A 14,653-nucleotide genomic window follows, 5' to 3' on the forward strand; every position below is an offset into this window, starting at 1 on the left:
TGGTTTTCCTAGAAAGAACATCTGTCAAATCTAAGGGAATCCAGAGTCTAAAAGTGACCAAATATCTTTGTGTTTATTAGTTAAAATGCCAATTTTCTGTATTGAGCTAGGTCATCAGTTCACAATCTTTTTAGTCTTAGAACCCTTTTATTAAAAAAATTTTAGAGCCAAAGAGCTTTTGTGTGTTGTCTTGTGTGTTTCCTGTCATCAAGTTATCTCCTGACTCATGTGGCGCCAAGTCAGTTGGAACAAGTCAGTTGTAAACCACAGGGTTTTCAGAAGGCAGTTGCCAGGCCTTTCTTCCTAGTTTGTCAATCTGGAACTCCACTGAAACCTGTTCAGCATTAGAGCAACAGTCAAGCTGCCACTGCAGGACAGGGGAAAGCTATCACAGAATCATCAGTCAGCATCTGTGTCTGGGTTATCATCAATATTTACTATATTAAAAATTAAAACAGAAAGTTTAAATATATATTAACTCATAATAAAATAACAATGACCATTATATATATATATTAACGTTACATTACGACAGGTTTTTTGTTCTGCTTTGCATATCTCTTTAATGTCTGGTGAATGATTCGCAAATCTCCTTTCAGCCTGTTATGAGGCTGTAGGTCATGTAGCTCTGGAAGCCTCTTCTGTGCACTCACGAGAGAATGAAAATGAGAAAGGCAAATAATGTACTAGAATTATTATGAAAATAGTTGTGTCAATGTGTCCCAAACGTCTCAGGATCCCCACATTCCCCCCATGGTCTCCAGACCACACGTGTTGAGACCTGTGCACTCAGATCGCATAATCCTATCACTCAAGTCTGTTCTGATCTTTTGGCAGCAGCATGCTCTGCTGCTTTAAGGAAGCCTGCTCTGCTATTCAGTATTGGCATTTTGGTGAGGGATTTGTCCAGGACAGAGGCGCACATTGCACATGGTCCCTTGGAGAGAACTGCAGGAGCCAGTCCCTTCAGATATCAGTGCCAGTAAAAGCTGTGCCACCTCTGAGCTGCTGATTGGTTTTAAATCTTCCTAAAACAGACTTTCCTCACTCCACATGGATGAAGCACACCAGCCTGTGCGATCACGAGGTGTACAAGGGATCAGGTATCAAGCATCAGAACAAAAAAATCATATCGTGAATAAGGGGGAGTGCGGAGTGGAGACCCAAAGCCCATCTGTGGGTCACTAGACATCCCTTTACAGAAGGGTCGTGGGGAGGAGATGAGCCAGTCAGGGTGAGATGTAGCAACGAAACATACAACTTTCTTCTAGTTCCTAAATGCTTCCTCCCTCCTCACCCCCCACTATCATGATCCCAATTCCACTTTACAAATCTGGCAAGATCAGAGGATGTACACTGGTACAGATAGGAACTGGAAACACTGGAATGTACACTGGTACAGATAGAAACTGGAATCCAGGACAGATGATCCCTTCAGGACCAGTGATGTGAGTTTCACGGCAATACTGGTAGGATGGGTTGGAAGGGAGGAACCGATTACAAGGATCTACATGTGACCTCTTCCCTGGGGGATGGACAGCAGAAAAGTGGGTGACGGGAGACGTCGGACAGAGCAAGATATGACAAAATACTAATTTATAAATTATCAAGGGTTCAGGAGGGAGGGGGGAGCGGGGAGGGAAGGAGAAAAATGAGCTGATGCCAGGGGCTTAAGTGGAGAGCAAATGTTTTGAGAATGATGAGAGTAACGAATGTACAAATGTGCTTTACACAATTGATATATATATGGATTGTAATAAGAGTTGTATGAGCCCCTAATAAAACTATTTTTTTTAAAGGCAGACTTTCCTCACTAATCATACTTTCTTCTTTGCTTTGGCACCAAGGGAGCTCGGGGCCTACTTTTGCGGCCTCTTTCAGCCTTATTGGTGTAGGCCTGCATGTCTGTGTGGGTCTCTTATTGCTATCCTTCTTCCTATTTACCTTTTCCTTGCCCTCGGTTTTTTCATCTTTTTAAATATATGTGATGTTAAATAGCATATATGTAAGTTTATGTATTATATTACTGTTTGCTATAAATTTCCTCAGATCATTTTTTGAACAAAGTGGAATATAAATTCTTTGCAGTGAAAAATTTCCCTGTATCCTATTATGTAAAGCATTTGTGTGAAACATTGGCATCCAGTAGATCACAGAGTCTGTTTTGATCGACAGATAAATCAGTAAATCACTTACTTTTCCGGTGGCACTTCTGCCAAGTGGAAACTTGACTATCCTTATCTGGAAATATTGCAACATTGTTTTCTTTCATTACATACTATATATAGTACAGTTACTTGGAAGTTCCCGCTACCACTTTCATGCAGTCATAATGGGCGTTCTGTGTGAGCCTGCTTTGGGAACTTTTGTGAGAATTTTTCCACATTATTCTTAGTGATGTGTGAGTGTTTTCATCGGAGTGGTTCTGACAAAGCTAAGGGTTGTTGGTTTTTGAACTGGAAAAACTTAAAGTAGTAGCACAAATGTAAATTGCAGAGCTCCTGCCTAATCGTTTGAGCCTGAAGTTAATTCAAGTACCCCATTTATGTCAAAGAGAACTCTACAAACAGACCAACAGCAATAATGTGAAGAATTTGTGTTACATCTGCCCTTATTTCATCAGATGGCTAGCTAGATGTGTTTCATAAAGGAGCCTATATTGCTGAGATTTGGGGGCTTGGGGGGAATAAGAAAGTGTGCTATATTTCATGCAAAGTGAACTGGGTAGAAATCAAAATGTTTTATATAAAATAATGATTCTAATGACTTTTTAAAGAGTAGACTTTGCATATTTGTTACTATATAGATGCTGTCGTTTCAATTTTCAGAAGACTGTGCAGTCTTTTTAACTGATGAAGAACAAGGCTTTGTCTTCCTGTAATTCTGAAGTCAAGTTGAGTCACCCAACAAGAAAACTAAATCCAGTTTAAATATAGGAATTAGTAATAGAATGCTGAAACAAACCTCTGGATTAGCTTCATTGGCTTTCCCGCTTCTTTTGCATCCCAAAGCATAAGCTTAAATCGTCTCAGAAGGACAAGGTCCGCCAGTTTATGGCATTTACGCAGGCTGGCGAGAGAACTGCTATTCACTGCTTAACGCAGAATGAGTGGAAACTAGAAGTGGCAACAGACAACTTTTTCCAAAACCCAGACTCATTCTACAAAGAATCCATGAGAAATTCAGTAGACAAGAAGAAACTAGAGCAACTCTATAACAGGTACAAAGGTAAGGCTGTTAATACTCAAAACATTTTAAAGTTATAAACGTTAAAATATGTATAGCAAAATGAATGTTACATTTCTAGAATGTGTGATGCCTTGCACAAAAAGTAAATCTCCTAGATCCTACTTCTCCACTTCCTGATATTCAGCTGTATATCTGAACCTGTGACTAAATAAAACAGAAGAGAGCCTCAAACCCACTGCTGTCAGTAGATTCCAACTTCCAATGACCCTGTGAGACTGAGTAGAACCTCGAGTGTCCAGTGCTGTAGGTCATTACGAATCGAATTGCCACGTCTTTCAATAAGTGACTGTGCATTGCAACCACTCACGTTTCAGTGAGCTGCCTAGTGCTTAACTACTGTAGCACCAGAGCCCCTGAAGCTTTGACACTTAGCATCGATTAGCGATGAAATCAGAAGAGCCTAAAGACGTGTGTGGAAGTGAATGAATCGGAGCTTGCTGTGTGCACTGAGTTTGATCCCTAGCTGGAAGGAGATTGTCGTTGCCTTGGGCTGTGCGGCTATGGCTGCATGATTATTTCTCTTAATACGGTATTTTATGTCGAGCACTGATTTTTAGCCGGAGATATTTATGGCCAAGAAGGTTGCTTAAGAATAATACCACGAAACCAGAAGGTGCTGACTACCATTAGTGAGTATTAGAATCTTGATGTGATTAGACAATGAGTTGTATGATGTGTGAATTACATGTCAATAAAACAAACAAACAAAAACCCCTCTGTGGAAGAATCCTGATCAAAAGGGGGAAAGTGCCGCACAGCATTTCAAATGCTCCTGGAATCAGCTGTCTGGAGCCATGGAGGCTGGTGAACCTCCAAAACTTAATAATTGTACTTAATAGTTTTATCCTGAGATCAAAGCCTTAACCTCAAAATACCCCCCGAAGTCTTCTGAAAAATCTAATAATCGTTTAGCTTAACGAGTGCACTGTGCGTCTTAAGCATTGTTTTTTCTTTAAGACCTATCTGTATGGGATCAAACTGACCGCAGCGAGCTGAGGGACTGGTGGATTTGTGTCGATGGAGGAGGAGCAACTCAGGAAAAAGGAGAGGATGGTCGCACACGTGTGTGTAATCAATGTCACATGGAAGTGCTCGAATTGGCTTTCTGTTGTGTCTTCTCACCGGCAACACCAACAAGAACAATCAGATAGCATGAAAATCCTGAAGGGAAATAAAACGTTTTCAGCACTTAGACAATGTCAGTTGTTTAAAGCTTAGGGGAAGCTCTGAGCAAAGATGCCATTGTGTTGGCAATTGAGGACAATATTTTTTAATTCTTAGAATGGAACTTTTCCTATCAAAATACAATTGTGGTACAAAAATAAGTATACACTGATGAATATAGACAAATACGCAGCATGCTTTTACTTATTTATTTTGCAGCGTGCTTTTTAAAGTTTATCTCAAACTTTACATCTGGGCTCTATCAGGAGAGGCAGCAGTGTTTCATGTGTTGACTTATTTTGCTTTTTCCTTCTGTTTAAAAGATTAATCTTATATTTCTAAAATATTAAAACCAGAAAAAGTAAAGTCAGAGTCCTGGTTCAACAACATATATTATGGTTAAAAATAACCACTTACTGTAATTCTCAAAAAAATATGAGTATTTTCAAGTTTTAGAATACGTTATAAATTTTTAGCTAAGTTATTTTTAGAACTGATTTTCTAAGTCATATACAATGCAAATGTTTAAGGCCAGGAAAATTATGTGCAGCACATTTGAAAACATTTTTATATAAGTGAATGTGGAACTTTATATTTTAATTTGAATTAAGGTAATCATTTAATTTTATTCTGGTGGTGCTGTAGGTTAGGTGCTGGCATTCTAACCACAAAATTGGTGGTTCAAACCCACCAGCTGCTCCAGAAGAGAAGTCTGAGGCTGTCTGTTAAAAAGATTGACAGTCTCAGAAACTCTGAATAGGGCTAATATGAGTTGGAATAAACTCAATGGCAGTGGGCCTGGTTTCGTCATTGTTTTGTATGCTTTAAGTTAATCATTTAATTTTATTCATATGCTAGGAATTCTAAGTAGATATATGACATGATATAGTCATCTTAGACTAAAATATTAAGTTCAAAGACTGTTGTTAAATATAGCTAGTTTAAGAAATATATATATATATATGTAGCCAGTGATGTGAATGTATGACAATAAAATGTAATATATAAAACCACTTTAAAAGAATTAACAATATTGTATATGAAATTTACCCAAACTGTTTATTAAGTGAGAACATTGTAGACCAATTTCTTTATTATTCTTAAAATATATAATGTTAGAAATATAGAATTGAGTGAAAGAATCAGTGATAATTTGGGATAAACTTTTGGTCTACCAATGCCACAGCTGAATTTGCCCTGTTACTAGTATAGGAGAATAAGTTGAATGGATGTTCATTTTTCTGTTCACTGAATTTGTATCTTTTCTTCGGGAACCACCTATCCATAGATGTGGTAGTAGTATGTAGTGCTTGAGAAGTCCTGCTGGCCAGCACTAAGCTGCTGAGCCATAGAGATGTGACCCTACAGCTACCCCAGGGAGAAACACGAGGCTGTCTGCTTCCATCAAGATTGAGAAAAAGTCTCGGACACCCCAATGGGCTGCTCTACCGTAACTTACAGAGTCGCTATGAGTCAGAAGCAATTTGATGGCCGTGAGCTTGGTTTTTTGTTTTTTAATATAGTACTTAGGAGAGACCATCAGGAGCCCTGGTAGCACAGGGGGTAAATCGTTGGGCAGCTAACCACAAGGTCAACAGTTTGAAACCACCACGCACTGCTCAGGAGAAAGATGAGACTTTCTACTCCCATAGAGATTTATAGTCTCAGAAATCCACAGAGGCAGTTCTACCGTGTTCTGTAGGCCCACTATGAGTGGGAATCAGCTCAATGTCAGTGAGTTTGGTTTGGTGTAGGAGATCCTGGGTGGTGTAAACTGTTGTGTGCGCAACTATTAACACAAAGGATGACTTGGGAACCCACTCAAAGGCACCTCAGATGATACACCTGGTGATTGCTTCCAAAGGGCACAGCCTCCCCTCTGCACACATTGGGTCCCCATGAGTTGGAATTGACTCACAGGTAACTAACATATAGTACTTAAGTGACCAAAGTTAAAGTTTGTATGAAGAAGAAAAGTTTATCACAATTTTCTATTTGAGCCAAGTATTAAACTTTCTGTTGGTACATTGTATACCAGTTACACATACATTATGATATGATGCAAGTGGGATTCAAAAAAATGTGTGGGAAAATGGAATGAAAAGGTAATGGAATTTTCCCATCAGGTTTTTGATTTGAAGCCCCTTTGCATACTCAATCTGTCTAAAATTACTTGACCTACTTTGGTGAAATCTTGCTGGGATGGTTTCAACAGATTTTACAATTTGATTTTCTATTGGAGAATACTAAAATCTTTTCTGTTTACACTAGAAATGGAAGGGAAAGTCAGAATTTCTAAACTGGGTACATAAGGTCCATGATTATAAAATAATTGCTATGCAGCCACAGTAGAACTAGTAAATAAATTACAGTAGCTAAAGAGAAAAATTCAATACATCTTTGCTTTGGCAGGATTAGGATTGAAAACTTAAAATGCTATAAACACCAATACTGTATCATTCCTAACAGTTTGCCTTTGGGCCAAGTAAAATTCTGCAAACATGAGTTTTTATTTTGTTTCAGGGAAGATAAATAGTTTCTTTTTTTTTTTAGGCATCCTCTAGCAAAAGGTAAATTGTTTCTTAATAGTGAAGTCTTCTCAAAGCAGTTTCAATGATTTTACACACACACACACACACACACACACACACACACACCACACCACCCTGAACCCAGAAACCTACTTTTTTTTTTTTAATGACACTAGTTTCTGGGTAGGATATTTGTTACTCATCATTTTTTTTCTGTACAGTACAAATTGCAGTTTATTGATTGATGTATTTGAAACAGCCTTGCCATAACCTTATAAATTAAGATTATAACCATTCATTTTAGCAATACCTTTAAAAATGATATAACTTTTCCTCCTTTAACTGTAGATCCACAAGATGAAAATAAAATTGGAATTGATGGGATTCAGCAGTTTTGTGATGATTTAAGCCTAGATCCTGCCAGCATCAGCGTTTTGGTTATAGCATGGAAGTTCAGGGCAGCTACGCAATGTGAATTTAGCAAAAAGGAATTTGTAGACGGCATGACAGAGCTTGGGTAAGTTGTTCTCAGTTTAGATTTCCCCCCGCCTCACCCCGCCCCCCGCCCCAGCTATTTTTAACATTGTTTTTCAAGAGATTAATCTGATGTGCATTTTCTTTGTGTATCTGGGAAAGGCCTTGTACACCCACACTGTTAACTTTTTACACGAATTCCTTTTATTACTCATTTCCTTTTTTTCCCGCCAAATTTTGAATTATTCGTAAACATCAAGATTTTATTTTGTTTGCTTGTCTTGTCATTCAATTTATCTCATAGTACTGTGTACTAAGTGTATAGTTTTCTGCTTTGCATCTTTTTTAGGCTGGTAGCAATTCTGTTTTATATAGTGTTGTTGATTTTGGTTTTTTCTTTCTTGTCATTTTAATGACTGTTTGCCTTCTCCATAATGCCACACACACATGCAGCTTTTAGATCATTAAAAAAGCATTGAGTCTAAGTTCCCAAACATTGCTAACCTTTGGACTCGCTTGGGGATTCACTGATACAGGTCTCTGAGCTCTGCTCAGGAGAAGGATGTGGTTTTCTACTCCTGTGAAAAGGTAGCCAATAGAAAACTCAGGGACAGTTTCACCCTGTCGGAAAGGGCTGCTGTGACTCAGCCTCGCTCGTAGTGAATGTGGTGTTTGGTTTGGGCCTCTTCTCAGCCTCATGAATCAGAAGCAGGGCTCCTCAAACTTTTTAACAGGGGGCCAGTTCACTGTCTCTCAGACCGTTGGAGGGCCGGACTGTAGTTTAAAAAAAAAAAAACTATGAACAAATTCCTATATACACTGGACGAGTCGGCTGCCAAGCAGGACAGGCAGCGGTGGCAAAAACACCCGGCGGGCCGGATAAATGTCCTCGGTGGGCTGCCTGTGGCCGGTGGACCGTAGTTTGAGGACCCCTGCTTTAGAGTGAGGAACCCACAGGGCTGTAGGCTCATCTGATCCCCAGGTGATGCCAATGACTGAGAACCTCATCTCTTAAAAACTCAAACCCAAACTTACTCCCATTGAGAGAATTCTAACTCATGGCAACCCTGTAGAACTGCCACGCGGTTTACAAAGCTGTAAATCTCCATGGGAGCCAACAACCTCCCCTTTCTCCCTCAAAGCAGCTGGTGTTTTAGACCTGCTGACTTCTGGTTAGCAACCCAACTCGTAATCCTCTGTGCCACCAGGACCTCTTAGATTCTTAAGTGAAGCTCAGTAAAGACTCTATCACTTGTCCCAACTCAAATACATACATCAATTGTATAAAGCACATCCGTACAAATTCTTAAGACATAGAGGTGTTTCACATTTATACCCTGAGGACTGACTGTATTTAGATGATAACCTCTCTATGACTTTATTTCTAATATTACCACATTCCTGGTAGTTACATAAAATCAAGCAGCAGCAGCATTAAGACAACGATGTAACATTTAGCATATTCCATGCTCCTTGTACTTCAGAAGAGCCCTGGGAGTGAAGTGGGCTAAGGGGTGGGCTTCTAACTGCAAGGTCCGCAGTTGGAACCAGCCAGGTCCAGCACAGGACAAACAGGATGCTGCCTGCTCCTGTGAACACTTATAGTCTGGGAGACCCTGTGGAGCATTTCTATCCCATCTGATAAGGTCACTGTGAGTTGTAATCTGCTTAACAGCTGCGTGTTTGGGTTTGTTACATAAGAAAGCCTAAATGAATCCTAGTTTTAGAATAAAAAATTTAGAATGGAAAACCCATATTGAAAAAGAGTCCTGTTGGTATCGGAATGGATATTATCCCATGTATTAAATGTGCCCTTAAATGGCAAATTTTAGAAATCAGTGCTCATTATGAAAACACTTATTAGCATTTCTTATGTATTATCTAAAAATGTTACATAAGAGAATACGTTTATTTTTAATTTTTTGGCTATTATTTTACAAAATGCCATAACTTAAATGTATTTTAAAGATTTGGGGTCTAAGTCTTTCAAAAATATATTACATAATTTCTTATATAGAAACTATGAAGAATAGTCTAATTTAAGGTCAGAAGCTCATGAGGGGATAATATTACTTACTGCTGGTCATAGCCTACAGAGCAGTTAAAGGTGACAGAATTTTGTAAATATGAAAGCCATTCTGATTCATGGCAACCCCTAGGACAAAGGAGAACCTTCCCCATCTGGTTCCCAGGGCTGTAAATGTTTATAGGAGCAGACTGCCCTATCTTTCTGACGCAGAATGGCTGGTGGGTTCAAACTGCTGGACTTTCAGTTAGCAGCCACGAACCGTAACTACTCTCTGCTGCCAGGCTGCTGTCAGTGGAAAGTGCTGCACCAAGTCCAAGTAGCTTGAATGTCTTCTGCACTGTAAATGGTGACGTCAGTGTTCTTGAGTGTATAACGGACTATGCATCTTCTTGTCTCAATAGTGCTTAGTTTTAACAAAGACTTTAGCTTTTGTGTTTGCTGTAATTGTTTTTTTCATGTTTTATTTTGGTCTTTGATTAAATTACCTGCCTTTAACTGTTACTCCTACATCCTTTCATTAAGGGCTTGAGAATTCTTAACGTAAGATTTCTGAGCTCCATGGTTAGAAATGTACCAGCTAATGTAGACCAACTAGTGTGGTGGTCTAGAAACTTTGCTAGAGTGCTAAAGGTTGGTGAATGGTGAAATAGCTCCCAAGAAGTGAAATTAGTGTTTGGGAATGCTTCCCCTCTGAAAGCATTTGCCCTTTGTCTTGACACCGTTTTATGAGAGGAGAAATGAAAATTGGACAATCAAAGAGGAGTACAAAAATTAGAGACTGGAACCTGCCAACAGTGGAGGCCTGGATAATTTTTCTCACACTTGAGTTTGAAATTGGAAGGCCTGTTCCAGGGTAAGGGAAAACTGCTAGTCCTGACAGGAACTGCTCTCAGCTCAAGTCATGTGGGTGGCCTAGAAAATATCAGTGCCTAAAATTGGAAGAAGGTAATTTCAGATTGCTAGTGCTCACAGGTGCCTGGCAAAAGTAACTAAAAATGCTATTTGTGTGCTTGCTTCAGCAGTGCGTATAATAAAGATGACATTTGGAAAAAGAAATTAGCCTACATTGCTTCTAAAAAATACTCTTCCAGTACAGTGTCCAGCACAAAATCAGAAATAAATAGGACTGAGAGGAAATGGACACAGTGAAAATGGACTCATGAAGGTTGCACCTAATATAAAATGTTTTTCATTTTAAACAGCTTTGCTCTCTTTGTTCGGGAGATTTAGAAATTGCCTGAGAAGAAAACATGATTTAAAAATCACATAACAGACCTAGAAACTATTAAAATTGGTCATCTTGTAATAAATGAACAAAGTAGGAGGACTTAATACAATCCAATTTCATGACCTTTTCAATGTACCTATGGAACACAACGGAGAACCCAGAAACGGATTCAAACATGTATTGGGTTGAAGAAGCAGTTACCCTGGAAATTAGAAAATATGTGTGACTAAATGAAGGAACATTACATGTTAAAAGTTTGTAGGAGTCTGGTTTTTAATGTATGCTTTAGAATGAATGAAGGGTAAAAATCAGCTAAATGTATATCTCAAGACGTAGAAAAAAAAGAAAATTAAGCTCAATATATTAGGAATAAATTAATTTTAAAGCATCAATTTAATTAAATAGAAAGCAATTAGTAGAAAGGATCAATAAAGCCAAACGTTTCTTGGTTGAAGGCTCAAATGACAACAAATCAATATAAATTGAAAAAGGGAACATCATTGCGGTTCCAATAGATAACAAAAGGATGAGTATATTATTAGCACTTTGTGCCAATAAGTTTTACAGCCTAAAGTAAAAGAGAAGTTGTTTAAAACACAAAACTTACCAAACCAACAGAAGAAGATACAGAAAATCTCAGTTCTGTAATTCTTAAAGAAAGGAAACCCATCATTTAAAACTCCTAGCTGAATGCTTTTGCTGGCAAACCGCTAGAGGAAAATAAAAGAACCCTTTGTGACCTTTCAGTAGCAACAGCTTTCAAACAACAACAAACCCTACTGGTTTTACAGCACTTCTTCCAGAGATTAGCAAAGAAAACACTCCCCAATTTGTTTTGGAGCCAGCACAGCCTTGGTAGCAGATGTAGGGACATTTTGAGGTTGGGGAATGATAGGCCATTCTACAAGAATCAAGTTACACGAGATAAGACATTCCTAAACAAATCATTGGCAAACTAAGTCCAGGCCCAAAATCCATAACCAAAAGATCAAAAAACAGATCATGATAAAGTTTGTTTTATTCACTAATACAAGAATTTGCTTAACTTACAAAATCTTATTTCTCATGTTTCCAAGAAAAGCGACAAAAGTGCTTATGTCAATGAACACATAAGACAGGTGTGATAAGTGAACAAAGGAGGAGGACTGAATGCGTTCCAATTCAAGACCTTTTATGATATTAGAGACAAGGTGGTGTTTGGCTTAATATGTAACTAAAGGATCATTGTAAACTTAGAAGGGACTGTCTCTAATTTGAGCCACTCTCCCCCTCCACTGCCACACACACATAAAAAAAAAACACCCCACTGTAGTAAGCATGCTTTTTTGGCATTGTAAAGCGCTTCTGTTTGGGAAAGGAACAAACTGGAAAGCTTATTTCTATTCAGTATTGAATTTCTATTCAGTATTGAACAGGAAGTTTTAGCTAATCTAATTGACAAAATATTTGAATCAGTAAATTTAGCCAGACTATGGGATTAAAAAAATCTATTATATATCAGAATACTGGCAACAAGGCAAAATGAATTTTTAAAATATAATCTCAAGTATGTATCAAAAATAAAAATAATTAAGAAAGCCTAATTAAGAATGTACAATATCCCCATAGAGAAAACACTAGTTCATTGAAAGGAAAGAAAATCTGAATAAATGGAGAAATAGAACTCATTCATTGAGATACTCAATATTTTGCCACAAAATTTATCTATACATTTAATACAATATGTCACAATCCTAAAAAGTAATGAATTTATATATGTGATTTGCCGACCTCAATTGAAATATATGTGAAAATGTACCATCAAGAATAGACAAAAATTCTGCAAGAGAAAATAAAGTAGGGGTAAACAAGTGGCCATCTAGCTCAGAAGAAACAAAGCCCACATGGAAGAAGCACACCAGTCTGTGCAATCATGAGGTATCGAAGGGATCAGGTATCAGGCATCATCAGAACAAAAAATCCTATCATAGTGAATGATGCGGGGAGTGTGGAGTGGAGACCCAAAGCCATTTGTAGGCCACTAGACATCCCCTTACAGGAGGGTCTTGGGGAGTAGGCGAGCCAGTCAGGGTGAGACGTAGCAACGATGAAATACACAACTTTCCTCTAGTTCATAAATGCTTTCTCCTCCCCCACTATCATGATCCCAATTCTTTCCTACAAAGCTAGCTAGACCAGAGGATGTGCACTGGTACAGAGAGGAACTGGAAAAACAGGGAATCCAGAGCGGATGATCCCTTCAGGACGATACTGGGAGGGGGGGGGGGTGGGAGGGTAGGTTAAAAAGGGGGAACTGATCACAAGGATCTACATATGACCTCCTCCCTGGTGGATGGACAACAGAAGAGTGGGTGAAAGGAGACATCAGACAGGGCAAGATATGACAAAATAATAATTTATAAATTATCAAGGGCTCATGAGGGAACGGGGAGTAGGGAGGGAGGGGAAAAACTGAGGAGCTGATGCCAGGGGATTAGGTGGAGAGCAAATGTTTTGAGAATGATGAGGTTAATGCATATACAAATGTGCTTTGCACAATTGATTTCTGTATTGATTGTGATAAGAGTTGTATGAGCCCCTAATAAAATGATTTAAAGCACAAAAAGAACGAAGTAGGAAGATTAGTTCTACCAGCCATTCTGAACTTTTGAAACTATAGTGATTTAAAACTGCCTGGTGTTGACTACCATAATAGATGGTGGAACAGATGGAAAGCCCAGAAACAAATCTATGTTATATTTGGCTCATAACAAAAATAACCCATTCGAGAACTGGAGAAAGAATGTTTCTCAGGAGAATTAGCTATTGCAAAGAGGAAAAAGTAATCTTGATTTCTACCTCACACCATATATCAGCTCCAGGTAGATTGTAGACCTTCATGTCTGAATGGCAAAAGCAAAATATTAAGCTCTGGAAGAAACTACAGGTGAATGGTTTTGTTACCTTTCAGTAGTAAACACTTTAAAACACATCACACACATACACCCAAAAATATATTGTAAAGGAAAAGGCTGCACATTGTATAGAGTATAATTTGCAAAAAAAGGAAGAAAGAAAAGACTTTTATATCATCCAAAAAACACTGTTAGGAAATCCATCATCTGAATGAGTCCCAAAAATCTTGTACCATTGAGTCAATCCCGACGCGTAGTGACTCTGGACAATAAACATTTGCAGGAGCCAACAGGCTCATCTCTCTCCTCCAGAGTGAAACACTACTAATGCAATTCATCTTTCGATCTCCTGACTGCTGCTTCCATGAGCATTGATTGTACATCCAAGTGAGACAAAATCCTTGACAACGTCAACCTTTTCTGCCATTTATCATGATGTTACCGATTGATTGGTCCAGCTGTGAGGATTTTGTTCTTCTTTCTGTTGTTGTAATCCATACTGAAGGCTGCAATCTTTTTTAATTTTTTTATTTAAATGTTATTGAAGGTAATTTTGTTTGGAGCTTCTATAGCTCTTATAGCAATCCATACATCAATTGTATAAGCATATTTGTACATAGGTTGCCATCATTCTTTTCTAGACATTTACTTTCTATTGAGCCCTTGGTATCAGCTCCTCCTTATTCTCTCCCTCCCCCACCCCACCCTCATAACCCCTTGATAAATTATAAATTTATCATATAAATTATAAATTTATTCAATAATATCTTATACCGACTGCTGTCTCCTTTCCCCCATTGTTCCTGTTGTTCTTCCTACTGGATGGGTAGGGGTGTGGTTCTGTGTCAGGCATTGCAATTGATTCCTCCTTCCTCCCCTCCTTTGCCCTCCTTCCCCCTGCCCTTTTGGTATTGCTACTTCCATTCCCATTCCTGGATTCCATGTGTCGTGCAATCCTGGATCTTCATCAGCAAGTGCGTCAGGTCCTGCTCATTTTCAGCAAGCAAGGGTGTATCAACTGACAGTTGTCAATAAGCCTTCCTCTAACCCTGATGCCACATCCTTCTTATAAAGCAGTTTCTCT

General features: G+C 38.6%; 1 protein-coding gene across 5 annotated transcripts in view; it reads left to right on the top strand.

Annotated features, from left to right (window-relative positions):
- The window catches only part of DCUN1D2 (defective in cullin neddylation 1 domain containing 2), a 51,765-nt gene that overhangs the window by 6,169 nt on the left and 30,943 nt on the right, over nucleotides 1–14,653 (top strand). For 4 of the 5 annotated variants that reach the window (XM_075563396.1, XM_075563395.1, XM_075563393.1 and 1 more), the window contains 2 exons: nucleotides 3,012–3,228; nucleotides 7,293–7,461. In XM_075563396.1, the coding sequence (XP_075419511.1) occupies nucleotides 3,054–3,228; nucleotides 7,293–7,461 (344 nt within the window). In that variant the 5' untranslated portion in view covers nucleotides 3,012–3,053. Of the gene's footprint in view, nucleotides 1–2,828; nucleotides 3,229–7,292; nucleotides 7,462–14,653 lie in introns of all 5 variants that reach the window. The other variant, XM_075563394.1, reaches the window with a different exon arrangement.

The sequence above is a fragment of the Tenrec ecaudatus genome, chromosome 11 (genome assembly GCF_050624435.1).
Source record: "Tenrec ecaudatus isolate mTenEca1 chromosome 11, mTenEca1.hap1, whole genome shotgun sequence".
Classification (NCBI taxonomy): domain Eukaryota; kingdom Metazoa; phylum Chordata; class Mammalia; order Afrosoricida; family Tenrecidae; genus Tenrec; species Tenrec ecaudatus.